This window comes from Cylas formicarius, unplaced genomic scaffold (genome assembly GCF_029955315.1).
Source record: "Cylas formicarius isolate icCylForm1 unplaced genomic scaffold, icCylForm1.1 PGA_scaffold_10__41_contigs__length_53128322, whole genome shotgun sequence".
NCBI lineage: Eukaryota > Metazoa > Arthropoda > Insecta > Coleoptera > Brentidae > Cylas > Cylas formicarius.
In genome coordinates this window covers 705124-732187 of record NW_026844214.1, presented here as the reverse complement: position 1 = coordinate 732187, position 27064 = coordinate 705124, and the positions used below count along the sequence as shown (strand labels likewise).

General features: G+C 33.7%; 4 protein-coding genes across 5 annotated transcripts in view; 3 read left to right on the top strand and 1 right to left on the bottom strand.

Moving 5' to 3' along the window:
* The window catches only part of LOC132708058 (adenylate cyclase type 10-like), a 63991-nt gene extending 54977 nt beyond the window's left edge, over nt 1–9014 (top strand). Inside the window, exons 24-28 of the mRNA XM_060680162.1 lie at nt 393–595; nt 1933–2095; nt 5428–5682; nt 7773–7914; nt 8871–9014. Coding sequence (XP_060536145.1) covers nt 393–595; nt 1933–2095; nt 5428–5682; nt 7773–7914; nt 8871–9014 — 907 coding nt within the window. The remainder of the gene's footprint in view (nt 1–392; nt 596–1932; nt 2096–5427; nt 5683–7772; nt 7915–8870) is intronic.
* Nucleotides 9015–20377: 11363 nt separating this feature from the next.
* LOC132706753 (uncharacterized) lies at nt 20378–23425 on the top strand. Of its 2 annotated transcripts, none has more exons than XM_060678271.1 (4): nt 20378–20497; nt 22668–22816; nt 22871–23014; nt 23068–23425. In XM_060678271.1, exons 1-4 carry the CDS (start codon nt 20472–20474, stop codon nt 23364–23366), a joined length of 618 nt encoding a protein of 205 aa, XP_060534254.1. In that variant the 5' UTR covers nt 20378–20471; the 3' UTR covers nt 23367–23425. The 2 variants fall into 2 exon arrangements, with proteins under 2 accessions (XP_060534254.1, XP_060534247.1); XM_060678264.1 differs by lacking the exon at nt 20378–20497 and adding an exon at nt 22075–22431.
* Nucleotides 23426–23705: 280 nt separating this feature from the next.
* Nucleotides 23706–25866, bottom strand: LOC132706769 (dynactin subunit 6). Its single transcript, XM_060678298.1, has 4 exons — nt 25681–25866; nt 25458–25628; nt 25133–25403; nt 23706–23858 (listed from the first exon to the last, which is right to left on the bottom strand). The coding sequence occupies exons 1-4, from the start codon at nt 25692–25694 to the stop codon at nt 23778–23780; spliced, it is 537 nt and encodes a 178-aa protein (XP_060534281.1). The 5' UTR covers nt 25695–25866; the 3' UTR covers nt 23706–23777.
* Nucleotides 24020–25074, top strand: LOC132706763 (uncharacterized). The gene is made up of 4 exons (XM_060678284.1): nt 24020–24369; nt 24418–24557; nt 24616–24711; nt 24773–25074. The coding sequence occupies exons 1-4, from the start codon at nt 24152–24154 to the stop codon at nt 25057–25059; spliced, it is 741 nt and encodes a 246-aa protein (XP_060534267.1). The 5' UTR covers nt 24020–24151; the 3' UTR covers nt 25060–25074.
* Nucleotides 25867–27064: the final 1198 nt, after the last annotated feature.

Genomic DNA, 27064 nt, shown 5'->3' with positions numbered 1-27064 from the left:
CCTGTCTTGCTCATATTTTCAGAGGCGCATAAGAAAGCAAACACATCACAAACATTAAAAGAATGCGAGAATTCAATAGCTGCTTGGCTGAAAAGAGCTACTTTCACCAAAGAATGACAAAAAACCTGTCAAATATTAGTTATTCTTTTAGAGCTTAGCTGATATATTGTGGACGTTCCAATTAGTAAGATCGTATATCCTTGAGACGTCTCAAGGATGTCCCTTAGCTGAAACAGTATATCCCTAGGATATACGCTACGTCCTTGTGATTTTTGGGATGTTACGTTTCTCAATTATCCTTTCTTCTCTTCAGCTATATCCTTCAAATAAATAGTCCTCACGTGTCTCCAACGCACAGCGAACAGTAATTACGTCGAAACGTTTTTATTTAGAACCGTCAGATCGGAAATAGAAAAGGCGATACACATTGGATACTTGCTATGGAGAATGGGATCCTCTGCGCACGAGTATCTCATTTTGCTGTCGATGCTGCCGATGCTGATGCAGCTCGCTCTCATGAGGAAACACATGAGCGAAGCAAAAAATATCACGCAAGAGGTGTTACTGCTGTCTCTTGAAGATACAGACATTTCAGGTACAGGGTGGCTCCCTTAAGAGCCTATACCTTATCTCGAAACAAAACAAAAAATTGGAATACACAAGTTGTTTCTATTAAAATGATCTTTTTTTTTTTCCCAATCGTCAGTTTTTTATACTCAGGCTGGTAAAACAAATTTACTTTTCGAAAAATGATACTTTTCTCAGTGTTCTTAAATGAGACACTCTGTATATTTACAAATAGCAATTTCAATTATATAATATACTACGGGTTTCGGACTTGGCGTTAATTGGCAATTATTTTCCAATAATGGATAAATTCTTAAACATTCATAATTTAAGAATCTTATAAATAAGGTCCTTAAATGGAAAAAAACTATAAAAAAATATTCATATTCTTAATATCTTTAAAAAATATGTAGAAATCTGCCTGTTGAAAGGTAGAAACACAAAATTGATATTATTAATTTCGACATTTTTAACAATCATCGCAGTAGCTTTGAAAACAATAGTAGTTTTCTGTTTACTGATTTTTTGACAGGTATTATAATATTTTAAGCGTATTTTTGGGACTATTTTCTATTTGTTTTATTCAGTTGCATTTTTGTTGAGTCTATGAAATCTAATGAAACGAATGTAATATACCATTTAGAAATAGCATATACTACTTCTTCTACTCATTCTTCAAAACGGCGGACATATTGAAAAACTAATTTAATTAATTTTACTTGTAAGTAACATGCATTAGTAATTAGTTTTAATTTTTTTGAAATCATCAAGTAGGCATTTAAACGTAGAAATAAGTCATTTGCGAAATTTGGCAACATTGCGCAAGATTCTGATTTTAATATGACTTCTTAGCAATGGTCTAAAACGGTTGTGAACAAGCAGTTAATTCCCAGTTTCATATCATAATAATTTTAATCTTATACCTAGCGTTTAATTTTATTTGCCAATTCAGTGGCTATTTGAAAATCCAATAATATACAGGGTGTCTCCTTTAAGAAAATTGAGAAAAGTATCAGTTTGCGAAATGTGGCAACACCGTGTATTTTAAGAAAATATTTTAAATTTTATCATTGCCTAAAGAAAAAGTTTAAAAAGGTTATTTAGCAACCCATAACAGGAATTTGAAACGGTCCAGCAAAGATCCATACTCAAAATGCAATAAAATGTATGGTATTCTATTTAAAAGAATGTAACTTTGTTTTATTTAAAAATATGACGATTAGGAAAATAAAAAAAAGGCAATTTTGATAGAAACAACGTTTGTATTTAAATTACACTACAGATACCATTAGAAGTTCTGGAGAACTTTCAGGACACTTTCAATGGTGCCATATCTCTAGACCGCAGTTAACTAGCGTTTTGTAGAAAAGTCATGGTATTACGCCCTGTGCTTGGCATTCCATTTGGAAACGGGGTTGATAATCGAACCTTTCCACACATGTTTGGAGTTTAGCCAGAGCGAAGGCAGAGAACCGGCTTTGAGAGATCCAGATGCGAAAGTAAGACTCGCGTTGTCCATTTGGCTCTGGTAAGTGAAAATGGCAAGTTTAAAATTGTGTTTCTTCCACAATATAAACGACAATAATGTGAGTAGACGCTAGAGGGCGTCGTGTAATTTTAGCTAATAATATAAAATGAATGAAAGCTTAAAAATTATATGTAATGGGATACCATGAGGAAGTCACTATCCCTAATTATTTATTGTTAATGGCTCTGAACTAATTTTGAAAAAAACTAATGGCCTTTTGCCCTTATTTAACAAGGAAGAATAAGCATGGATGTTTAAAGGTTTGGTTTAATCATGTGACAGTAACGGAAAAGTTGATCAAAATGAAATTGAACAAAAAGAAATTTCTAATCATAAAATCAATAATGCTTAAAAGGTTGCTGTAGAAAAGTGTACACTTAAAAAAAAGGTGAAAAATAAACTGTACACTTAAAAAAAAGGTGTTTTCAGAATATTTTGTAAACAAAAAATGTTCGAATGGTGAATTGCTTTCATATAATAATAGAGGAAAGTCACCAAATATGGAATAACTTTTTTATAACATTTATAATACCATTTATATGTAGTAATTAACAGCCTTTAGTTGTCAAATTATAATCTAACACAAAAACAAAAACCACAAATGAGTAAATAAGTAATATAGGTACCCATATATGGACTATAAGCATAAATCATCATATCAACAACACAAATAGACATAAATATCAAATAAATGAAAATAACATATTGTGGTAAATGAAAGAAGTTACTTAATTAATAAAGCTTGAATAGAACATGCATTCTTCATCAGTAGGGTCAGGAAATTCTTGGTCCATCAACTCATCGTCTTTATCAAACTGGATAACGTCCCGTTCCTCAGAGTCTTCTTATTTTTCTTCGTTTGCTTGCTTCTTTGCGCAGTTTTCTTTTTGTCTTGTCTTGTCAATCATTTTTGTAAAGTGAAGATGTCCTGACTGTTGCTACAGCTTTAGATACTTTTCTTCATTTCTATGGCGCTGGTTCAGATTGTGCATTAGCAATTCTTTAGGTATGTCTGTCAGAACTCCACCAGTTTCAGATATGGATTCCAGTGGGAAGCAATAAAGTCCACATCGCTGAACACATATTTATTTGTACTTTCAAATAGGACTTTCCAGCTCCGCCATTTCACACGGACTTAGAGGTCTGTTGTTTTGAATCAGCCTATGTATTTCTACACTGTAGTATGTTTTTAATGACCCCATGAAATCCTTGTCTAGCGGCAGCAATTTGTAAATCGTATGTGGCGGTAACGAAACGGTGTTGACGTTATTACATCGATTTTGTGAATGTCACTTAGTGTCCATGTAATATCAGTAAAACCCTTGATTCAGGAGTCGTGTAAGTGGTTGAACCAGTCTGTAAACATGTTCATTTGAATCCACAATGAGGACATTGAACACTCATATTTTTTCTGTGGAAAATAATGAATTGTGGCACCAAATGACCAGTATCATTCATGCAAACAACTATTATCAAAAGAGATCCTCTTTCTGCTGATGTTAGTGCAGCTATCTATCATTTACCTTTGTGACCGATTATTTGTGGATATTATTTTCTTATGTTGTGAGTCCCGATTCATCCATGTCGTAAATACGAGTTTGCGATGTAAAGCTCTTCAAGGAGGTTGAAAAAAGCATCCATTTTTTCTTAATCAGATCAAAGATTGGTTTATCTTTATTTATGATGATTTGAAAATAACTTTAACCACTTTTTTTGAGCAATTGCATATTGTTTCGCTTTGTAAGCCTGTACGCCATACGGCGAAGACGAATGAATGAAAATACTCTGCCGCTTTCAAATGTCCCGTTTTCTTCCACCGGACGAATTTTATATTTTTATTTATTTTTTTTATTGTGGAGCAGATATTCAAAAGCAATAAATAAATAAAAAGAATAAATAAAATAAAATAAAAAGTTCGGCGTGACAATAAAACAAAACATAAGATGGTTTTTTCTTTTCATACTTACATCCTTAGAGAAATTTAAGTATGAAGTATTTCAATTTTAATTGTTAATAATTAATACAATAAAAAAAATTTAAGAAAAAGATAAGAATGTCTTTTATTGGGATGTTGAAAACCATAAGCGATATGAAGATGATTAATGAAGTGCTGTTGAGAAAACTAAAAAAAAAATTGTTTTTATTTTTTTTCTGGCTTTATTTAAGAATATATAAAAAAATAACAATGAGATTTTCGTTGCTACTTTTTAAGCCCTAGAAGCATTTTTTATTACGAATAGGTCATAATAGGTCACAGAGTAATAATAATAATATTAATAAAAATAAAAATAATAATAATAATAATAATAATAATAATAATAATAATGATAATAATAATATCATAACGATAGCACAGTGAAAACGCCCTATAGCTAAACTCTGTATAACATGGTACAAATTATGGACAGATAAGTGGCGAAGCCCTTGATGTCGACAAAAACGTCACTAAGGATTGGCTGGAGAAGACGTGGTGAAAACTAGCAGATATGTGCCCTGCTGACGACATGTTTAATGCTGACGAAATTGGTATTTTTTCGGAAATGGGATGCAGAATTAAAGGTTAGGAAAATACTTCTCTTAGATAACTGACCTGCACATCCCCATTTTCCAAATTTAAGGAATATTGAATTACAGCCGATGGACCAGAGCGTAATGAGAAGTGTTAAGAATCAATACAGGAAAAACATTTTAATGGAAAGAATCGAGTCCGAAGACAAATTATCCATTAATATGCTAGATGCATTCAACTTTATTGGTAAAATTTGGAGAAGAGATGATCAGTCACTAAGCGAGTGGATAAAGCAGTTTCAAACAACAATTACGTTTACAAGTGAGGAGTTGCAAGATTTTACGGTGATAGATCAGGATTTGCCTACAACATATTACAACAAGCAAGAAAGGGTGAGGAAGAGCACCAAGAGAAAGAAGAAGATGAAGAAGTTGATCTGGGACCACCACCAATAAGCCCTATATTCAATTAAGCTGCTAGAGAATTTTTTTATGTGTCATGGGGAAGATGGCCCTTTCGAAGAAATAGTGAAAATACAAGCCAAAGTACGAGATGCGTATTGCCATACTAAAAAAATTCAAAAGAAAATGACCTACTATTTGAGACATTAAATGTAGTTCTTAAGAATTTATATAAAATATTCCTAAGTTGATGTTAAATATGTATATAAAATAATTAATTACAGAACCCATATGCGTATTATTATAACTCTTTATAACAGAAACTCTTTATAACGGAAAAAAAGCAGTCCCTTCAATTTCGCTATATAGAGTCTCTACTGTATTAATAATAATAATGACAGAACAAATATTTTTGCACGCAGGAATATCCGAACGGGAAACTGGGAGGGGGCTTTTATTTGGGAAGAAGACGCCATGAATTTCAGATTGAGGAGCGAGGGTGAAACGGTGGCGAATCTGTCGACGGCTCTTTATTTGTTGGAAGGTTTGATCGTTTTGATGGTGATGAAAATGGACAAGAAAAATATCGCGGCCGCTGACGGCGCCGCTAGACGAATCGATCAGCTGCTTAAGGAGTTGTTCAAAGCATCCAAATCGGTGAAAATAATTTTGCCGAGGTGCGTCACCTATTGGGAATAGTATAGCATACTATACTTTTTCTACGACCGTTAGTTTTCGGGTACATTTTTGAAAAACAACGCGAATACTTCACTGACATGACTGTCAGAATTGACAAACGTCAAAGAGTAAGCCGTGCGGTAAAATCTGCAAAATCTGTTCCGCGATTTTCTTTTCTCAACCTTGAATAATGAATGAAAGAAAATTTAATTGCACATTTCACATCGAAAAATGTACACAGTGTGCTAAATAAAACGATCCACTATACGATGTGAAAACCCATAGGAGATACGAAAAAGAGTTTCGTACAAAACTTGGACTCTCCTGAAGATTTAAGATATTATAATTTTGTTGATACAGGGTGTCCCAAAAGTGTCCCCAACATCAACTTTGTTATTTTAAATAGAACAACCTGTATATTTCGATATTTTTGGATTCCTTGGTTAAAATAAGGGTCACTTTCTTGAAACATTCCTATTCGAATTTTGCATAATTTAGGCAGAAAATTATTGCTCAATATAAAATTGTGTTGTGACGCTACTTATCCAGATATTGCAACGAAAATTTAACCACAGACTAAGGAGATGATGCACTACTCAATAGGTTTGACGCTGTTTTGGCGAATTCATTCAACAAAATCGCAATTTTTTCAAAAAAATTATCTTATATTTAAATTTCTGTTACTCTTTGAGATATTCGAGGTTTAAGATAACACCCGTTGTTGTTGAATTTAAGGCTGTCCCCTTAGGTCACTTATTTGAACCAAGGATTTCAAAAATGTCGAAATATACATAATGTTTCAGTTAAAATAACAAAGTTGATGTCTGCGGGACATTTTTGGGGCACCCTGTATGAATAAAATTATAATAATTGAAATCTTCAGGAGAGTCCAAGAATTGTTCATATCTGCCATGGGTTTCCAGATTTTATAGTGTATTGTTTTATTTGTACAAAAATATATTTACATTATAGGGTTGTGTTTAAACATTTCCATCTTCTATAGCTCATCAAAACGGAGTTTTGATAAATTAAAAATAAATAAAAAATAAAATAATAAAAATAAATAAATAAAAAAATTAGCATATTGAATTTGTGGTCCTACGATAAATTTTTGATACATAAAATTCTCTGTACAGGGTGTCCAGTATAAGATGAAGTACAGATGATATTGGAAATTGTAAGAGATCTAGTGTAGCTTAAATGGAATAAAACTAACGTATGTATGTATATGCCAAAAAATGATCTGGATTTTAAAAAAATTAGGCGTCCTACGTTGCGTGCCATGTATAACACATTTATGTTTAGACAAATATAAAACAGGAAAAACAACATAAATTAAATATTGTAAAATTCTGTGTATTTTTTTCGTTTGTTGTCTTCAAAGGTATGTATAAAAATTTTAGTGACTTCTTTTCTCGATCCTCTCTTTTCAATTTTCTCGACCTCTGTCTTGTCCGCTCATTATTTAAATGCGTTTTAAAATTGAATAGCAATAACTAAGCCTACTATGCTGAAATCTCATGTTTGTTATTTTTACGGACTTATCTTGACCAATGAAAGCATTTTTACAGAGGTTTTTGAAAATATAGAAATTCAATATGGTGCCGATAAGAAAAACTTGACTTGACTTCGGCCGTACTCAACATAGTAAGCCAACATTTTTTGACACTCAAAATTTGAACATTTCAACTTCTATAATAAGAAACATATAGTGGTTTTTCAAAAATGTACATTTTCATTTTCATCCTGTATCTATTGTTATTTGTCATATACATGCGCTACTTTTCTTCCATTTAAGCGACGCGCATATTCTTGTATAAAAGTATTTCGACTTGCCAGATAAATTTATGTACCAAAGCCAGGGTGATAAAAGCTTTTTTTTTGTTTTATTTTGAGCTAACTGTAAGAAATTGTCTTTATTTTAAATTGTTCCCATAAATGGCTCGCTTCTTGAACGGCCGGCACGTAGCCCAGATTTTAGCCCGATCGATTTTTGTTTTTGGGTCAATACTAAATCAGTGGTTCTCATTTTCCTAGGCGTAGAACATGTCCTTAGGTTACAAGATTCGGCATAACTATGAATTTGCAGGTTATATCATCTCAAAACGTATTACTACCTAGCGAAAACCAATAACTACACAGATGCTTTTAAAATGATTAAAAAAGCGACAGATGTTGCCACGAAGTTCGGGAACGAGTTGGAGCTCTCATGGATCAACCACTCCCAGCAGGTTCGTGACAATTAAACTATAAGTTTAGCTCAGGTTTTCACAAAGAATCGGCTCTCCAAAGTAGAAGAAATAAATGAATACCGAAAAGTCTCATTTTGCATCCTACAATTTTTATTTTTGTAAAATTGTTATTCACTATTCAGGATGTTGAAACAAGTTTAGGTGAATCAGCTAGAGAAACTGTTAGTTGCGGTGTGCCGCAAGGTTCCATACTGGGGCCACTTTTATTTACAATTTATACCAGCAATTTTGTATTAGTATTATATTCATTTGACCCCAGTACGTTAAGAAAATATGATCCAGTCTCACACAAACTACAGGATGCTAAGTGGTTGAATATGCAGAATAGGCGTAGACTACACTCCTTGGTATTTTTTCAAAACATTATTTTTAATAACCGTCCTCCTTACTTGACAAATAAAACAACATATCGGACAGATGTTCACAGACTGAATCTTAGATTCAGGGGTCTTATATCTCCGCCACCACACAGAACGTCTCTTTTTCAGAGAAGCTTCTCCTATAACGTTTACAAACTTTACAATACCATTATTCTCTCTTTAAAAGCCTTATCACCATTAAACTTAAAAAAAAGCCAAATGTTCAGCCAACAAGCAAATTGCAACTGATTTTCGAGTAAGTTCAGTCCTAAAACTTTCTATCCAATTTTTGATTTTTATATACACGTACACATTTTCTTTTTTTACTGTAGTTATCTGACGCGACCTAATGATTTTAAAATGGTTGCTATGTACTATATAGGAGTTGAACTTGGAACAATTTTAATTGCGTTTATCTCCTTTTTTGCAATTTATGTGGCTTATTTATTTTTCTTATTTTTATTTATTATTTATTCATCTAGTTAGACACCTTTTTATCCCATTTAACCACCTTAAATGTTTAATGGTTTGCAAGTTACCCGTACAAAAGTGACCAACCTGTATAAATATTTGTAGGCGTGGTACCACAAGTTACCTAAAATGGAGAGACGATTCTGGATCGAGCACTGTCAAGGAGAATCTCAGATACAATACAGCGAGGCTGACGAATTCTGTGAGAGATGCTGGCATTTTACTTTACCAACACCTATATATTTGTAACTCGTAGTTAATTAAACAGAATTGATACATTCGCCTTTTTTTTTTCATAATTCAATAAAATGTTTAATATTTAACACCCGTTTTAATAAAATATTGTTTTTGTGGGGCGACAACGGCAAAAAAAACAAGGTTAATGTTTTAAAAAAAATAAACATTGTAATCCTTGTAAAAAACGATTATTTAGTATGTGTTTTTAAGATATTGCAAATTTTAATTATACAAATTTCAAAAATGATGCTAAAAGCACATTTTTGACGACAATTTTGTTATTTTACATACAGCCATAAAAAGTAGAAAATTAAATTTATTGGAAGCCATCGAGATTAACAAAATGAGACATTCAAATATATTGTTTAAGGATCAATTAGATTTAAATACCTCTCCTTTATTGAACTTAAATTCTCACAACAACATTAATGAGGGTTTTATGGTCATTTTTCGGTATATATAGTAGAAGGTAGTTTGTAAATATTACATTTGATAAAGACACGGTGTTGTCGAAAGAATTGTCATGTAAAAATTTTAGTTCTTATTTATTTTCATGTTAGATCCCTTGATTTTAACACTGTGTTTGTTACTAGTAGACCAGTACCAGTCCACAATACTTTTTCAAATATATTGGATTTAAAGTAACGCATCATCAGAGCGCAAAATATTGCTGGTGCATCCTTATCCTCAGCTGTTAATAACTGAGCAGGGAGGAATTTAAATGGAAAATAATTATTTACATGCAAAGCGTTTTTAATGCTACTGCGACTTGCGGCTGGAATGTTACGCGAGGCTTGCATTTGGTATTTTTCATCGCTCGTAGTGGTGTTTTCTATGGCCGAGCCATTTTGTAGGTTGCGCACTATTCTAAGAAAAATCTGTTTAGTGGGTAATCTGCTTGCTGAATATAACTGCCGGTAATCCCGAAGAACCAATGCTTTATTTTTATTATTGCGAATAAAGTACTCATGTAACTGTACGCGCTATTTAGTGTATGGAGTCATATTTTTGACAATAATAAAATAAAAACGATAAAATTACATTTTCAGCATAGATGCCGTCATACAAACTCACCTTTACATAACGGGTGATTCAATAAGAGTTCCACATTACAATCTGAAATATTCTTGAAACGCCACTGTATTTTTTCATTATCATATGACATTTCTAACCTCAAAACATAAACAAAATTAGTCATGGAGCAATATACTACTGAACAACGTGTATAAATTGTGCAAGCCTATTATGAAAATGACCCATCAAGAAAAAGTGCATTATTAGGGGATTAGAAAATCCAAGAGAGATTGTTCAAAAAGCAATGTATCCTCAAAAAGTATTCTACGGTTAATGATGTTCACTATCGAAACATGATATCTGATTTTTTCCGGGAGCAGTTGGAACGTACGGACATTGAAGATTTGTGGCTCCAACAGGATCGAGCCACTTGTCACACATCCAGAGAAACGATGCAATTGCTGCGGAGCAAGTTTCCTGGTCGGATTATCTCACGTAACGGCGATATCAATTGGCCGCCGCGATAATGCGATCTTACTCCCCTAGATTTTTTTTTTGGGGATATCTAAAAAGCAGAGTGAATAGAAATAAACCAAACACTCTTCCAGAGCTGAAACAGGAGATTAGACGCGAAATAGGCGGCATAGAACCTGAATTGTGTCAAAAACTTATAGGAAATTTCCATAAACGAATTACGTCATGCCACATGTACCTAATAGTAATAGAAATATTTTACTCAAATCTGACGTTTCCTACACATGCCGATAACATAATGAATAAATTTTCTAAAAGAATTAATTTTATATCTAAAATAGGGCAAAAATTATTATATAACAGCCTAGCTGCTCCCCGTTTAGAAGTCTGTTCCCCACGTTTGTTCAATTTTCCCAATTATAAATTAGAGTAATTGCAGATTGTTTAAGATAGGCCCATGGGAAGTATACTAAAGTGTAACAGATATTCGCCAATTCGAAGCATCTTGAGTGTTCTTTATTTCTTATCTGTAAAGCAAAAAGTATTGTTTAATGTCTATGTATTTATTTTTAAAATTTTAAACGGTAGTGTGTTCCCAATTATGTTTCAAGGATATCTGCAATACAAGAAGTTGAGATAATGTTATTCTAGTCATGTACAAAACTCTATTTTACATACAGGCCTAAACCATTTTAACAAACATTTTAAAAACAGCGATACTCTTAATAAATTTAAAAGACTTTTAAGACGTCATGTAAAGTCAAAATTCTGATTTCTGTATGCTTAGCTTTTGTTTCCGTTTATCTTCCGTTAATTTCATACTTAGAATTTATATTTTGTATTTTTTATGTCGCACAATATTAAATAAAGATTATATTATTATTAATACAGGGTACCCGAAAAATAAGATTAAATATGAAATTAAAAAATCTGCCAAACAACTTTTTTTATAATGGAAACTACCTATTTTTATAATCTTGTCGTATTTAGCGTTAAAAATTAAGGCAATTTTATATAGGGTTGTAAATGCCTAAAATTTTTGCTTTTTGAAATATTTCCTTTTAAGCATTTGTCTATCACAAACAATATGCTGTTGCCATATAAGTTCAGTTAGTATGGGGTGGCTATGAAGGAAATTAAAGAAAACAAGTGCTCGAACGCTGCCTCCTTGGACGCATGATTTATTTATTTAGCGCTTGCTTGGGTATCATGTTCAGCACATTATTTGGACAGATGAGTCCATATATAAAACTTCAACTAAAATTTGTAAATTTGTAAAAGCATATGGAAGTTACAAGATCAGGTGGAGTTCAGTCAAAGTATGGTACGCCATTTGGAGGTTCAGAATTATAGGTCAGTATTTTTTGTTGAGAATTTAAATTCCCAAAACTACTTAGAGCTTTTAAATATTATCCATCCCTTTGTCCCCTTGTCACAGAAATCAAGAAATTAGCACCTATTTAAATGAACACTATAGAACAATGACATAACTCCCCTAGATTTTTTTCTATACGGTTCACTTAATTACAAACACAAACCGTCAACTGACGAGAAACTTGAAAGTCTGATAAGAGAAGAAGGTATCGGTTATTTAAATGGGACCGAATTTAGAAACGTATTTAAAAACCATTTATACTACTTGTATTGCTCAAAGTGGGGGACATATTGAACAACTGTTACAAGAATTGTTATCCTTTGTGAGCTATTAATTTTGTTTTTATTTTTCGTAAATAAAATATTCACCAACGTTATCGCGTATCCTTGGTCTTATTCTATATAAATAATGCACACATACATTTACATAATCTTTGGATCTTCATAAGCAAGAATATGGTGAACTATGAAATGGTAAATCATAGTGGCAGCACTTTGGCACTTGTTTTGTTCAATGCCATGATAGCCACCTTACACTAACTGAACTTATATGGCAACAGCATATTATTTGCGATAGGCACAAATATTTAAAAGGAAATACAGTCGGAACTCTATATAGCGAAATTGAAGGGACTGCCTTTTTTCTGTATAAAGAGTTCGTTATAAAGAGTTATAGACACCTAAAAAGTAACTGTATCATTTAATTATTTTATACACATACTTTAACATCTACTTACTAACATTTTATATAAATATTGAAGAACTACAATTAATGTTTCAAATAATCGGTCATTTTATTTTGAATTTTTTTAATATGCCAATACACATCTCGTACTTTGGCTAGTATTTTTTCGAGAGGGGCATCTTCCCCATGCTACATAAAAAATTTCTCTAGCAGCTTAACTGAACAAAGGGCTTCTTGAATGGTTGGTGGTGGTCCCAGGTCAACTTCTTCCTCGTGGCGCTCTTCCTCACTCTTTCTTGCTTGTTGTAACATGGCTTCCTCTGTCAAGTCTGCTGTTGTAGGCAAATCCTGATCTATCACCATAAAATCTTCCAACTCCTCACTTGTAAACGTAATTGTTGTTCGAAACTGCCACTGTCTTAGTGGCTGATCATGTTCCAAGTCCTGTTCGCATTATGTTGAATTGTTTCTGCTCTCTTCTCTTTCCAAACTTTACTAATAAAAGTTGACTGCATCTAGCATATTCATGGAAAATTTGTCTTCGGACTTGATTATTTCCATTAAAATATTTTTGCTGTATCGACTCTCAAGACTTTTTGTTACGCTCCGGTCCATCGGCTGTAATACACTTGTTGTTTTGGATGGAAGAAATGCCAATTCAATATTCCGTAGATTTGGAATATGGGGATGTGCAGGGCAGTTATCTAAGAGAAGTAATATTTTGCTTCCCTTTAATTCTGCATCCCATTTCCGTATCTCCTCTTCAAAAATTTGCTATGTCATCCATACGGACTTGTTTGCCTTGTGAGTGACCGGCAAATGCTTGATGTTCTTAAAACATCGTGGGTTAGTTGATTTTCCAATCACGACTAGCTTTCTTTTTTCTCTCCCACTCATATTGGCAGCTACTAACACTGTTATACGTTCTTTAAAGAGTTTTCCACCCACACACTTTTTGCTTCGAAATTTAAGAGTTTTATCTGGCGTCATTTTGTAAAAAATACCAGTTTCGTCAGCATTAAAAATATCGTCAGCAGGATACTTTTCTGCTAGTTTCGGCCACGTCTTCTCCAGCCGATCGTTAGTGACGTTTCTGTCGACATCAGGTGCCTCGCCACCATGTCCCTATTTGAACTTCCCCAACCATCCTTCCGAAGCCTTGAAATCGATAATGCCAAGGTGTTCAGCAAACTTTTCTGCTTTTAGTTTTTCGACATTGCCAGATCCAAATCTTCAAATTTTGGCTTTCTTGGTTTTTTACTAGAACTGCCTGCCGCTTCGGCCTGAATGATTTTTTCTTTGCACTTCCAAATCTTGGATACAATCGACAGTGTAGATCCGTATCGACGTCCCACATCACTTTTCTTTTCTACCCGTTCTATCTCCCGAATTAAAGCAACTTTATCATCTAGAAATAAAATTTTATTTTTTTTATTTATTCACCAAGTCAAATTAGAACTGATTGAAACAATGGTGTGCTTCTATACATACCGATAAATGCATTAACATTATCGCTTATTACGAGAAAAACACTTAGGACGACCAGGTTCTTGGTAATTAGATTATTGGGGTAAGGAATGCTGATATATGCTGATATTCGAAAGTAACAAGTCAAAAACTATTAGACATACATATAGAACATTACATATGAAATTTTCCTAGAAACTTAGTAGAATTCAAAAATGTAATAATATAAAGGACGTTCCATTTAAAAAAAATAAATTTGTGTTTACCCAATGTAAAAATGTAATAAAATAAAACTTCGTTTATTCTGTATATTCTGAGAAAAATTATGTTTTATTTATTGGCCACCCCGTACTTAAAGCCCTGCATATACTTTTACGTCGCGGAAATATTCAAATGGTGCGCGAAAACGGCCGAAAAACGAGAAAAAATCTAATTTCCTGCGATCGTTAAGTAGCTGCGTCCACACTCCGATGCTCCGAGCGAGACAACAGACAAAAAAAAGACTCCGGACAATTTGTACTGCAGAAAGAGGCGGCAGCGGAGCTTCATAATTATACTCGACGGCACATTTTGCGCCGAATAGGCAAAGTAAGCAATAAATCGTCACCGTTGCTACCGACTACAGAATGCAGACTTATAAATCAAGGTGGTTAAGCGAACATATAGGCAACCATATGCGTCACGCACCGACAATCACGGCCGGTGACGGCGACGGATCACTTTGAAACGCCGCCTGTGATAGTTGATGCGCGAAGCCAGTTTTCTCGACCGAAATTAGAAGAAAACGTAAAGCAACCGGCGACATAAATTTCCCCGCTTAAAATAGGCAGCGAGTCGTTTAAATATCATCCCCCGTTATTTATTGGTCGTAAATTTGAAAAGTGAAACTAATAGTCTTTTTACACTTTGACGTTTGACTTCTTCCCTTATTACTCTCGAAAAATCGACGAAATCGAATTTGAGTTACTACGGCTTCGACATCAGAGAGTTAAAGTCTGTTCATAGATATAAGAAAATGACTAACTGATACGAATTAAGGAAAGACCCGGGCGAGCCAACAGGTCCGTACTTTGCTTAGAATTTAATTACTTTGGGGTTTTGTTAGGAAAGATACTAAACGATATTTATTTATTTATGTATGTATTTATGTTTAATTCTAAAATAAAATTACAAATTATTTTTATTACCTACTTAAATTACTCAAAATTATTCACATAATACATCAATATCACTATCGCTACCATCGCCTGTTCTAATTATTATTTGTTCTATATTATTTGCAATATGGATATATGCTTTTTCTATATGTTTAACAGAATTTGCCCAACTTTGTGGAGGGATGTTAAAAACTTCGGTTACATTGTTACGACGAATGGCAGATTTCAGTTGGTGCCAAACATGTTCAATGGGATTAAATATACAATTATTAAAACTGTATGGCCTAAATTTTTTGCATAATTATCACAGACGTATTCCTTTTGTAGGTTCAAGCTTTGTAGAACCTCAATTAATTGCTTTTTGGCAAAATCTTCGTGAAAATAAATGTCGTTATTATACATGTAGTTTTGGATTGTTGCTTTTGTGACACATGAGGAAGGGGTTTTAGTCAACTGTCTACTGTGATAACTTGCATTGTCCATTACAATGACGCTATTAGGAGGAATGTTTGTTTTTAAACCAACTTTCAAATAAATCAGTGGTGGTGTCTTCATTGTAATCCAGAGGAGAATCTTTAATATTGTTCGCACACAGAGAAAGTCCATTTGGAATCCATCCATTTTTAGAACCAGAATGCAAAATAGTTATTCTTTTACCTCTTTTTGATGGCGCGTTTGTTTTACACTTATCAGTTGAGTCAACCTAACCCTTTCCCGGGGTATCATAAGTGTCGAACCAGGTTTCATCCAAGTAAATAATTGGCCTTTGTTGTTGTCTGTAAATCCTAATTTTTTCGAGATATTCCAGTCGCCATTTCCCAATTCTAAAAGATTCCACTAAAACTTGCCTTTTGTCAATTTTTTTAAATCCAAAACCCAAAAACTTCCGTAAGGTAGTTTTGCCACATTTGACACCGGTTTCATCTTTTTCAAGCCTCCTAATTAAGATATCTAATGTAGGCACGCTTTGTTCCTCGTATAACTGGTAAATTTTACGCCGTATTATATCTTGATCACTCGAGAAAATATCAGCATCGCTTCTTTTTTTCCTCGCTCAAATGGAATTATTCACAATTTTCCATACAGTGGATGTTGGAATTTTCGTCTAAAGTAGCTTGCTTGCTGGCCCCACGTTCAATGAGAGTCAAATAAACATTGTTTATAACTTCCTTAGTCTCAATAGAATAGTGTTTTCTACATTTGGGCGGGAGCATCTCCTGAGATACACTAGACTCGCACATATTTTGAATAATTCGCACACGATTCAATGCACGCTGTATTACACACGAAATAAGAATGATTACTAATAAACTTAGACAAAGTAGTATACCAAACCAAAGAATATTAAGCACAGGTAGGTATAAAATTATTTTCTATTACATACGACAATTTTACCTATATTTAAATTCCGAAACTTTAGGTAATAATCTTGTTGCATTGTATGTTCATGGCCACCCTTGGATAATCCCATTCAAAATCAATTGGTCACTTTCTTATATCTATGAACAGACCATACCCTTGACAATGTAAATTCTGAATTTCTCCCTGTTTCGTCAGGTGTACCGCAAGGTTCCGTCCTTGGACCTATATTATTCTTAATTAATTTTTCTGATCCATCGAATATTTCAATTTGCATTCATTTGCTGATGACACTCAGCTATTTTACTCCTTCGATCCTAAATTATTTGATATTGCTTCAATCTATATCAATTTGGATTTGCGTAACTTATTTCCGTATTCTTCTAGGCAGTCCTACTTTCGAGCTAAATTACATTTTCGTAATGTTCAATCAGTGGCTTTTAGGCACCCATACAGGCCCTCACTGCCACGACATCGTTTATCTTTGTTCCTCAGACCATTTTCTTATAACGCCGTTGTAATTTTCATTCAGTAAGATCGCATTCAATTGAATTCTTTAAAAAATATTTCACGTTGAAACTGCTAACTTCCCAAATAATTTGATTTTCAATATTATGAGTAACATCACGTCAAGTGGACCCCCCATTTAAGACAAGCTTAAATGATGAAATTGTAAATTTGTCGTCAGTTATTTTTATATATTTTTTTTAAACTTATTTTTTAATAGTAAATACTTTTTCATCTTCTGAAACGAGTCTGCATTCTAGTGAAAAATTTTCTAATGGTTTGTAATAATAAAATTGGCCAGTATTGTTTATTGTAGTTAAGCGTTCGAATCGTGGTTGGTATTTTTTTTTAAAGAACTTTGGGCCCACTGAAAAAAGAAATGTGGCGTTGTTATGTTGGCAAAATTATATTTAAATAATAATTAAAACTAATTTTTTAATCACATGGACTATGCTCTGGAGCATATCTATCTTAATAATAAAGCAGCGACATTAGGCTTATTTTTTATTTGAGCCGTTCATTCGACACTGTCGATCACAGCCTGCTCTTAAAAAAACTGGAAAATATGGGCGTCAGAGGTCCGCAAACTCATGGGTTAAATCTTACCTCTTCGGAATTTATTTAGGGAATTTCAGATCATAACACTTCATTATAAGGGGTGTTTTTTTTTCGATGCATAGAACTTTAAGTTGCAATAAAACAACGATGCATTATTCGATTGACATGAATTTTATTTATCCGAAAGATAATCTTGTGGCATTACATTTTAAATATGATTTCTGGCATATGACCACCACGGCTGGCGCGGATGTAGTCCAATCTGGACGTCCAATTTTCGATTACTTTTTCCAACATTTGTGGCCGTATATTGGCAATAACACGGCGAATGTTGCCTTCCAAATGGTCAAGCGTTTGTGGCTTATCCGCATAGACCAATGACTTTACATAGCCCCACAGAAAGTAGTCTAGCGGTGTTAAATCACAAAATCTTGGAGGCGAATTCACAGGTCCAAAACGTGAAATTAGGCGGTCACCACACGTGTCTTTCAATAAATCGATTGTGGCACGAGCTGTGTGACATGTTGCACCGTCTTGTTGAAACCACATCTCCCGGACATCATGGCTATTCAATTCAGGAATAAAATCATAGCTCTATACCGATCACCATTGACTGTAACGTTCTGGCCATCATCGTTTTTGAAGAAGTGCGGACCAATGATTCCACCAGCCCATAAAACGCAGCAAACAGTCAGTTCTTCTGAATGTAACGGTGTTTCGACATATATTTGAGGATTAGCTTCGCTCCAAATGCGGCAGTTTTGTTTGTTGACGTAGCCATTCAACCAGAAGTGCGCTTCATCGCTAAATAAAATTCGCTTATTAAAATCGGGAACAACGGCAATCTCGCTTTGGGCCTATTTGCAAGCGTTGTTCAGGCGTGAGTCTATTCATGATGAATTGCAAAAACCAAACTGAGAATAAATCACTTGACAGCTGTTAAATCGGTCGCCATCTTGAACAGTAATGCCAACTTAAATTTCTATACATCGAAAAAAAAAACACCCATTATATTTATCTCCGTTTTGACTTACGTCAAAAGTAACATGACAAGATGGAATAGATGTGACTTGCACGAACATGACACACGGCAAAGAGAATACTTGGACGTTCTATTCTCTAGACTGCATATCGAAAATATATAACAGTTCTTCAAATTTCTATAAATGCTTCGAAGAAACTGGTAGTTTATCTGTGTTTAAGAAAAGAATTAAGCTCTTTTTAACTGGTAGGTGTAGATGACTTTTTTTAATGTATTTTTTAAATGTATTGTTTAAACAATGTATTTTAATGTGCTATGACGTACTTATCAGTAGTCAATTTGTTTTATACGACAATTGCATTTCGGGTTTTCACCTATTGTATATGATATTCCGTGCAATAGAAGAAACGTATTCAGTGTCCTAAATCTGCAGCTGCGAACTTCAAATTTTTTAACAGATGAATAAAAGTCCGTACCCACAACTAAACAGTAGAAATTGGGCCCAATCAATTTCATTATGTTTTTTTTTTATTTTGATTTTTTTTTTATTTTCGATTCCAAAACTTCCGAAAACTATTCACCCGATCCGGGGCTATAACTTTGGTTTTATGCATTTTTTCGGTTATATACAGGGTGTTTGAGTTTAGTTTTTGAGTTAGTTTAATAATCCTTTTCGGAACTAAATTATTAGCAGCACATCAAAATTCGTAAAAAATACGACTGATTGCTTCAAACAGTATTATAGGGAGCATCCAGAGCTACAATTTTTATATTTACGGTTTTCGTCTATCAAATAGCTGCGAGAGATATTTGAAAAAATCCAAATCAATATCAACATTGCTCAGGCACAGTCTAGACGCAATGACGTTACGTTACGGCTCACTGCGTAGTTTCAACTATAGCAAAAATTCATGGACCACGAAACTAAAAAATCTTGAAATTTTCTGCTTTTCAAAAATGTGTGTCAGTATAAAGTTGTGTCGATATCGGAGTATTGTTATATTTCATACCGCGACCAATCAAAATTGTCTACAATGAGCGTTATATTTCGAAACTCTTTTGTACCAAATATCTTGAATAATTCGTTCACGGAAAATATAAAATAAAACTGCGGAAACAAACGGTACGAGAATAATCTGCCTCTGGTCACCCGAGCTAACAAAAATTCATTTTAAATATCTCGAATAGAACGAGGGGACTATAACCTTCCCCAATTTACGGCAATTAACGCTAGACGCGACCAGATTATAATAATAATTGAAAACTGTCGGTCGATTTATCACGCAACGATTGAATTCAATAAATTTTTCGTCATCCTGGACATACGCGCTGTGCGATTTTTAACGCGTTCGCCTCCGACTGCAGCGCCGCGTTGATTGACGGGAAAACAATCGCTTGACAGGTTGACAGTCGAACAATGCGCCCGCGTTAATGTCGCGAAGGGTGCTGTGGAACACGCCAATCAGCCCTTCCGGGCGCAGCACTTTTTGCAGCGTGTAATATATATGTTATTTTTAGCGAGGTCGAGTGGGAAGCGTTAAATTATATCGCTAGTAGACCACAATGGCGAAATATTTAATTAATTTTGATATTAACTGAAATTGTGTGCGTCAATGCGTGCATAGAAAAATAAAAATTGTATTTCATATAGTGCGTTTGAAGAGGGATGAACAAAATGACTGCTTTGAGCGCCATCTTTGATCAGAAGGTAAAGACTAACAAATATTTTAGTTTGGAAGAAAGATAACCAACGGCGCCACTACATCAAAATTTGATCAGTCTATGACGCCGTGTTTTTTTCATGATAAGCCATATAAAAACTCTGTTGTGCAACTCCAAGAATCGTAAACCTAATATGATTGCCAAATCCGCCAAATCTGTCCGCAGGAGCAATGCGAAAACTCTCGCTGGCTGTGACGTAAGTGGCGCGTTTACTATGTAAATGCATGGAAATAATCTGAAACTGTCCCGAGTTTTGATGAACTTTTTTGTATTTTGAGTAGCTAATATAGCATTTTGTTTGGATAATCACTCGTTATTTTCATTTAATTAACATTAAATCGTTTTTACTTATTCAAAAATTATTGGGAAGTACCGTAGGATAGGGTCTCAGGTAGGGTAAAAATAATACTATTGCAATCAAGTTTGGCTTATATGTATTATCTTGAAATACATTTATTAGTTAAATATTGTTACACATAAATACATAAAACTAGCGAACAAAACGATTTACTTGCAAAACTTTGTGTTTTATGGCATTCCACCATTTTAAAAATCAACAAATACTTATAAACTAGAAATTCCTATTTTTGGATTTGGATTTTGGATATATTGATGAACATATTAAAAAACAAAAAATATATTAGGCATACATAACATTAGGTTTATGATTCTTCATTTGGGGTTCGGAGATGGGTTCTGGAGACGGATTTTTTTCTAGAATTTCACTTGTGGCCTTCAATATTTTTGCTAAAAGCTCAGACAATACTTGCTGAGCTTCTTTTTTGGCATTTTTGGAATGAAGTCTTTTTGATCTAGATAATCCTGCTTCTGTTGGTGGCTTCGGGCAAAATAATAATAGGGTGGGAACAGCAGTTTTTTTTAGAATCTTTTTTAAAGGTAAACCTAAAATTTAATTTTGGGGTGATTTTAATGTGTTACTCAAGACAAAAAAAAACCTAATAACTCATTTTGTAAGTTTGTTTCGTAATCATTTTCGGTAAAAAGAACTGATTAGACATAGCTTTTATCTGGATTAAGTTTGTCCTCCCTTCTACATCAAACTATCCACTCGTTCCGAATAGTTCGGGAACTACATTTTCGAGAACTTGCTTTTTCATCAAAATAGTTGTTATTGCACCCATACATGGCACATCTCGTCCCAGGCATACCCAACTATTTTTTGATGGAACTTATCCCACTGAAAATGGTAAAAGAAATGTATTTCTTACCTTTACCTATATTATTATGTGTAATATTTTGAGCTTACCTCCTAACTAATATACCGCTAATAAGCAGCACGAACACAAAACTTTCTTTGTTTAAGGTTAAAAATACTCCTTTTCTCAGTTCTCGCCACTCAAGCACATACAATTTTAAAGTATTTGTTAAAACTTAAAAACACTGTTTTGTCCAAGTTTTTTTTAACAGAAATACAATTAACTCAAACATAAGCGATGTACTCACTAGTTTAAATTATTTTAATTATTCAAAGAACCCAAAATACAACGGTTTAATACGCCTTCAAATGCATTGACAGAATACACAAAACCGTTAGAAGACTTCGCTTACGTCACAAGCGACCACGTGCGATCTATAATTTTGACGAACGTATGTCTTATGGGATTGCGCAATCCTCTTAGGTTTACGATTCTTGGTGTAACTCCATTGTCGGCTTTAACTTTGCCCTATACGTGTTGGAATTTTTTTCAAGAAGGAATTTTGATTAAAATTTTGGCATTAAATGTTTTTTATTCTCAAGCGGGCGGTTTGCAATCGAACAGAATGAACGAAAAATACGGCGCCAAACGTTTTATGCTATAACTTTTGAATAGTCTGTGCTGTTGACGTGATAATAGCGTACGTTTTCTGCTACGTGAGTTACGAACGTAATCGTTCGAAAATTATGAACCAAATTGTTAAATTCCGACGGAGTCGGCTAAGATTTTCTCCCGAAGACGATTCGTTACTTTTGACAGAAGTGATCAACCAAAATCCGTTCGAAAATCCTGCTATATGGAGAACAGTCTGCGAAAATTTTGTGGCTAAAGTTGGAAAGCCGTTTTCAATTCGAGCGATAAAAGACCATGTCGATCTCTTAACGAGACGTCACGTCCATGGCGGTAAACAAGGGTACGTTAGTTAACGTTTATTGTATGGATTCGCTCTGTTTGACTTCGTGATTTTATTTAAATTAGAAAAATAGTTGTTTTCGGTAATTGGAAATAAGGAAAAACATTTTTTTGTGTTTTGTACTTCAATTGGTTAACTTTGATGCCTTAAATTTCACAGTTCAGGATACATCAAACCAAAAAGAACGGTTGTCAATTTAAATAATTTGCCTTTTCAGCCAGCTGACTTTGTTTTAGTGAATCTGCTGGATATCAAACAGAACATCACAGCCTGCTTAACACTGTCGTTGATTTGATAGAACGATGCAAAAAGAGTAAAGTCATAAAGGAACCAAGACCTAACCCTTACCAACTACAAAGTCCATTATTTATGAAGCAAAATAACAGTATGTATCTACCAAAACAATATATTTTTTGACGAAGTTCAATTTGCATTTAAGGTATGAATTCAACTGATGACAATAGGGGGGAGTTGATATATTTAAAAGTCGAGTGTCCCGACAATCAGGAATCTATGGATGGTATGCATGAGGAACAGGCAACCTATAGCCCAGCAGGTTCCGACGGTTCTGCGGAATATACAGGTTTCATTGTGATGTCTGAAGTCAGTCTTGTTAAAAAAAAACATTCATTTTAGAACATGAGTTTCTAGACCAGAGTAATGCAAACTCCCACGAAATGACAACGTTAGAATATCTTAAATCGAAGCACAAAGAGGAAATGCAAATGAAGAAAAGGGAATTGAAAATGGAAGAAAAAAAGTTAGCTTTAAAAGAGAAGGAATTCAATTTGGAATCACAGAAATTTGAGTTACAAAAGTGGGAGAGGAGTAAAAGACTTGAAATCGAAATGAAAGAAAGAGAGTTACACATGAAGATCCTTGAACAGCAGCAACAACTGATATCGATGTTGTTTGAGAAGAGTAATATGACATAACTTTACATTTTAATAATACTTTAGGAATATGTTTTATGTTTCATTTAATAAATCTATAAGTTGTATGTGTAATTATTCTTTTATCAAAGTGACCATATTCTAAGACAAAACAATGAAAAGAAATTCGTAATACTTTGATGCTTATTGAGACTATCTTCCTATTTCAGCTAATATGGGCATTTTTTAAGTTGTTTTTAGTAGGTAGGTAGGTAGGTAGGATTTAATCTCTCCTATCTGTTTTTGTTAACTACGCCTGCCTGCAAGACCTCTTCCCTATAAGCTCTGCATATCCTCATCGCACCAAGTTTCAGGTGTTATTTATTAGATGGCTTAATAAATTAGTAAATAATCAACTCAATCACTTTAAAAATTAACTTTAATATTTATCCTGAAATACAATACAACCTAGGTTTAGTATTTTTTGTTCGGTTTCCGTATGTGATGGTAATTCGGTAACATTTTCATTAAGGTTTCCATCTGTAATGTTTGCGGCTGAAATAAACCCGAAAAAAAATCAAAAGCTACAACAAAAAATATTAATTGTTTATCATAAATACAACACTAAAATTAAATTAACCGAGACCAATTCGAAATCCATGGAAATATGTTCTATGGTCTGTGCTTGAATCTGACAAATCGACGTGGTTCTGTCATTACGTTTCGAAGAAACAACTGTGGTTGATCTACCCAAACCATGGTGCAGTTTCCGTTTAATGCTTAACTTCATACGTAATGTGCATTATTTTGTTTGCGTTATTAGGCATATATGTACATAACATTTGAAAATGTTCGGTACATTTTATAAAAGGATCAATTACAATACTCAGAAAGACGTCAAGTTGCTGGAGTTGATTTTGGCACATAATCCTTTTGAACAATGGGCCAGGTGGAAAATTGTTCAGAAACAATTTAATCAAATATTTCGACAACCGCATTCCGCAAGATCAATAAGGAATCGCTTAGAAAACATTATAAAAGCGCACGAAAAGGGAGAGACTAAAAGGTAAATTGTGTTTATTTTTTTCTCTTGATAACTTTATGTTGCTTACAGAGATGCCACGAGTCATGAACAATTTAGAGAAAAAGTAAGGCTGACCAAAGAGGTGATTCGATTGATAGAAGTATATGCTGAAATAAAGCATGGTCCCGCATTGACAGAAATAAAACGTGGATTTGATATTAACGAAATAAGTAAAATGTGCCAATATTTTCCTTAAAAATAAGTTACCAACAATTACCCATATTTTAGAAACCAGCGAAGAAGATTTAAATTCCATACAATTCATGTTCCTAGAAGAATCATCGGATGAGTTATCGGAACAGCAGCAATTCACAGCAAATAGAGGTACGCTCAATAAAGATAAAGTCAGAATTTGGTAATGTACAACTAATAATTTTATATCTAGAATTAAAAATTGAAACAGATCCGACGGAGTCGAATGCAATTGAGTTTTTAACAGTTAAAACCACCCCTAACACGCAGATGAGAAAAAGAAGACTTGAATTGGAAAAAACAAAACTTCGTTTGCGAGAAAAAAAATTTAAATTAGAACAAGAAAAATTTGAATTGGAGAAAGAGGAAATGGAAAGAAAACTCGATATGGAACTCAAAGAAAAGAAAATGCATATGAGAGTCTTGGAGCAGCAACAGACTTTAATTGCCATGTTAATACAGAAGCATCAAACTAAATAACCAATATGACTAAATATGACATTGCTGTAATAAAGACTTTATATCGATGAATTGTACGATTTAAGACACTTACCACAGGCTTATCTAAACCTTCTCTCATTTGACATTTCGCTCCATATATTGTAATATTTTCTTTTAAAATCTGTTCGCCTGTTATCCTACATCCCGCACCAATGGTACATCCATTAGATACAGTCACCTTGTTTCCAACAAAACATTTTGTTTCGAAAACATTGTTACTTCCAATTTTTGAAGCCTCAACAGTACAATCAACCTCAAATACATTGTTGGATCCTATAATAAGTACCGGGGTATTTTCGCTAGTTTGATGATCAAACGGAAGCCTAAAACATGTTCCCAATGCTTTAAATATTCTAAAGAAAATTTATAAACATAACCTATGAATTATTTTGACTTGTTCTTCTATTAAACAAGATTCACCAATAATAATGGGGCCTGCTTCTGCATTTATTGTTGCGCTAGGATGTATTATAGTGCCGGCCCCGACCGTAATATCTCCTCTTAGTTTTGATTCTTCACACACCAAAGCCCCAGGAAATATTTTAGTGCTGAAAACAGCACAATTCAGGTTAAACTCGAGGCATAAAAGCGACTATTAACCTATTTTTCGACATGATGTGTAAATCTAATCATAAAATTGTATGTATGGGCAAATTTAATTAATTCTTGCTAGAATAAAATAATTGTCAAAATTATTGTTCTACAAATTATTTTTCTTTAGTTCAAGGTTAGGTTGTTCATGCAAGAAAATTCTTATTTCGCTAATAAAATATGAAAACAAACAAGTTCTAATTGGGCAGAGATAAAAAAATATTTACCCTTACTTAACCTTAATTTTACCTTAACTGTGATTTTGGGTTACTCAGTGAATGCGGGAAGGGCCTGATTCGGATTTTCGCAACTAAGGATTTTAATTTTGTTAGGCTCCAGTCCTTTTACAAGAATAATGGAAGTTGGAAAAAAAAGACAAACTGACCTTCCCGTTGTTTTAACCGCGGTGATTATATTATGTCAGTTGACAACAGACTCTTGCCACAGGTGTTTGCCTTCACTTCCACTTTATTGAGTGCGATTATGTACTGTAGTTTATAGTCAGGTAAATTAAATTGAATAACAAGATGGTGCTACATTGGTTTTATTTAGTTTATATAATAATGTATATTACATTTATCTGGACCTTGTAAATACAGAAGGAAAAGCATCGAACTTGGTACAACCAAACCTACTAATGAAATAATAATAGATTATCTTTAGAAATCAATGTTTTTTGGAAAAAAATTATATATACCTTTCTATGCATTTTTTTAAAACGTAAACATTTTAAAAACTCCTATATTTTGATACCTATGCTCCGCTACTGACCACAACCTTATAAACTGTCCTATTATAGATATAACAACTTGATGATTAGCAAAAAGTGAGCAAGTTCCATTTATCACCAACGGAGTGACCTGCGGAAGTTTCTTTGAAGAAAAACGCACATTTATTGTTTTTAAATTTTCACAGACCACTAAACCATTTGCATTCCGTGCCGACGTAATGTCATGTCAAAACTGCCTTAAGGTGGGTTTGGATGCTCATTCAATTGAAGAAGAAAATGATATATATATATTTCAGTTAAATCTACTATAAATTCCGATAATATCAAAAAAATTATTGCCCAGATCGCATTAAATTTTCAATAAAAATCGAAATAAATGTGTGGAGATCGCTGTTTATAGAAATAAAACGATGCAGTTGTGGGTCAGTGTGTGAAATTTAAGCGCATGCGCGGTAGATCTTTCTTTTCTGTGGGAAAATATGAAATCCGAGGTGCGGAGCCATCCAATTTCCAAAACGTGATGCGGTTTTCATGCGTTGCGTCTAAATTTGTACATAAAGAGAGCAACTCCATGACAGTGTAATTAATATATACTGTCGACGGATAGCTCTCTTTATTTTCAAATTTGTGTTTGTTCTGTCCTCCAATATCGCTAGCAAGTAT

Excerpts from the sequence above, each read along its gene's own strand:
- LOC132706753 (XM_060678264.1), top strand. The coding sequence starts at position 22,205 with ATGAACCAAATTGTTAAATTCCGACGGAGTCGGCTAAGATTTTCTCCC. Across the intron at positions 22,432-22,667 it reads GTCCATGGCGGTAAACAAGG|TGAATCTGCTGGATATCAAA; the intron begins GTACGTTAGTTA and ends ACTTTGTTTTAG. Across the intron at positions 22,817-22,870 it reads ATTTATGAAGCAAAATAACA|GTATGAATTCAACTGATGAC; the intron begins GTATGTATCTAC and ends TTTGCATTTAAG.
- LOC132706763 (XM_060678284.1), top strand. The coding sequence starts at position 24,152 with ATGTTCGGTACATTTTATAAAAGGATCAATTACAATACTCAGAAAGAC. Across the intron at positions 24,370-24,417 it reads GAAAAGGGAGAGACTAAAAG|AGATGCCACGAGTCATGAAC; the intron begins GTAAATTGTGTT and ends TGTTGCTTACAG. Across the intron at positions 24,712-24,772 it reads GCAATTCACAGCAAATAGAG|AATTAAAAATTGAAACAGAT; the intron begins GTACGCTCAATA and ends TTTTATATCTAG.
- LOC132706769 (XM_060678298.1), bottom strand. Across the intron at positions 25,404-25,457 it reads CAAGTCAAAATAATTCATAG|GCTTCCGTTTGATCATCAAA; the intron begins GTTATGTTTATA and ends AACATGTTTTAG. Across the intron at positions 23,859-25,132 it reads AAGGTTTAGATAAGCCTGTG|CCGCAAACATTACAGATGGA; the intron begins GTAAGTGTCTTA and ends GGTTTATTTCAG.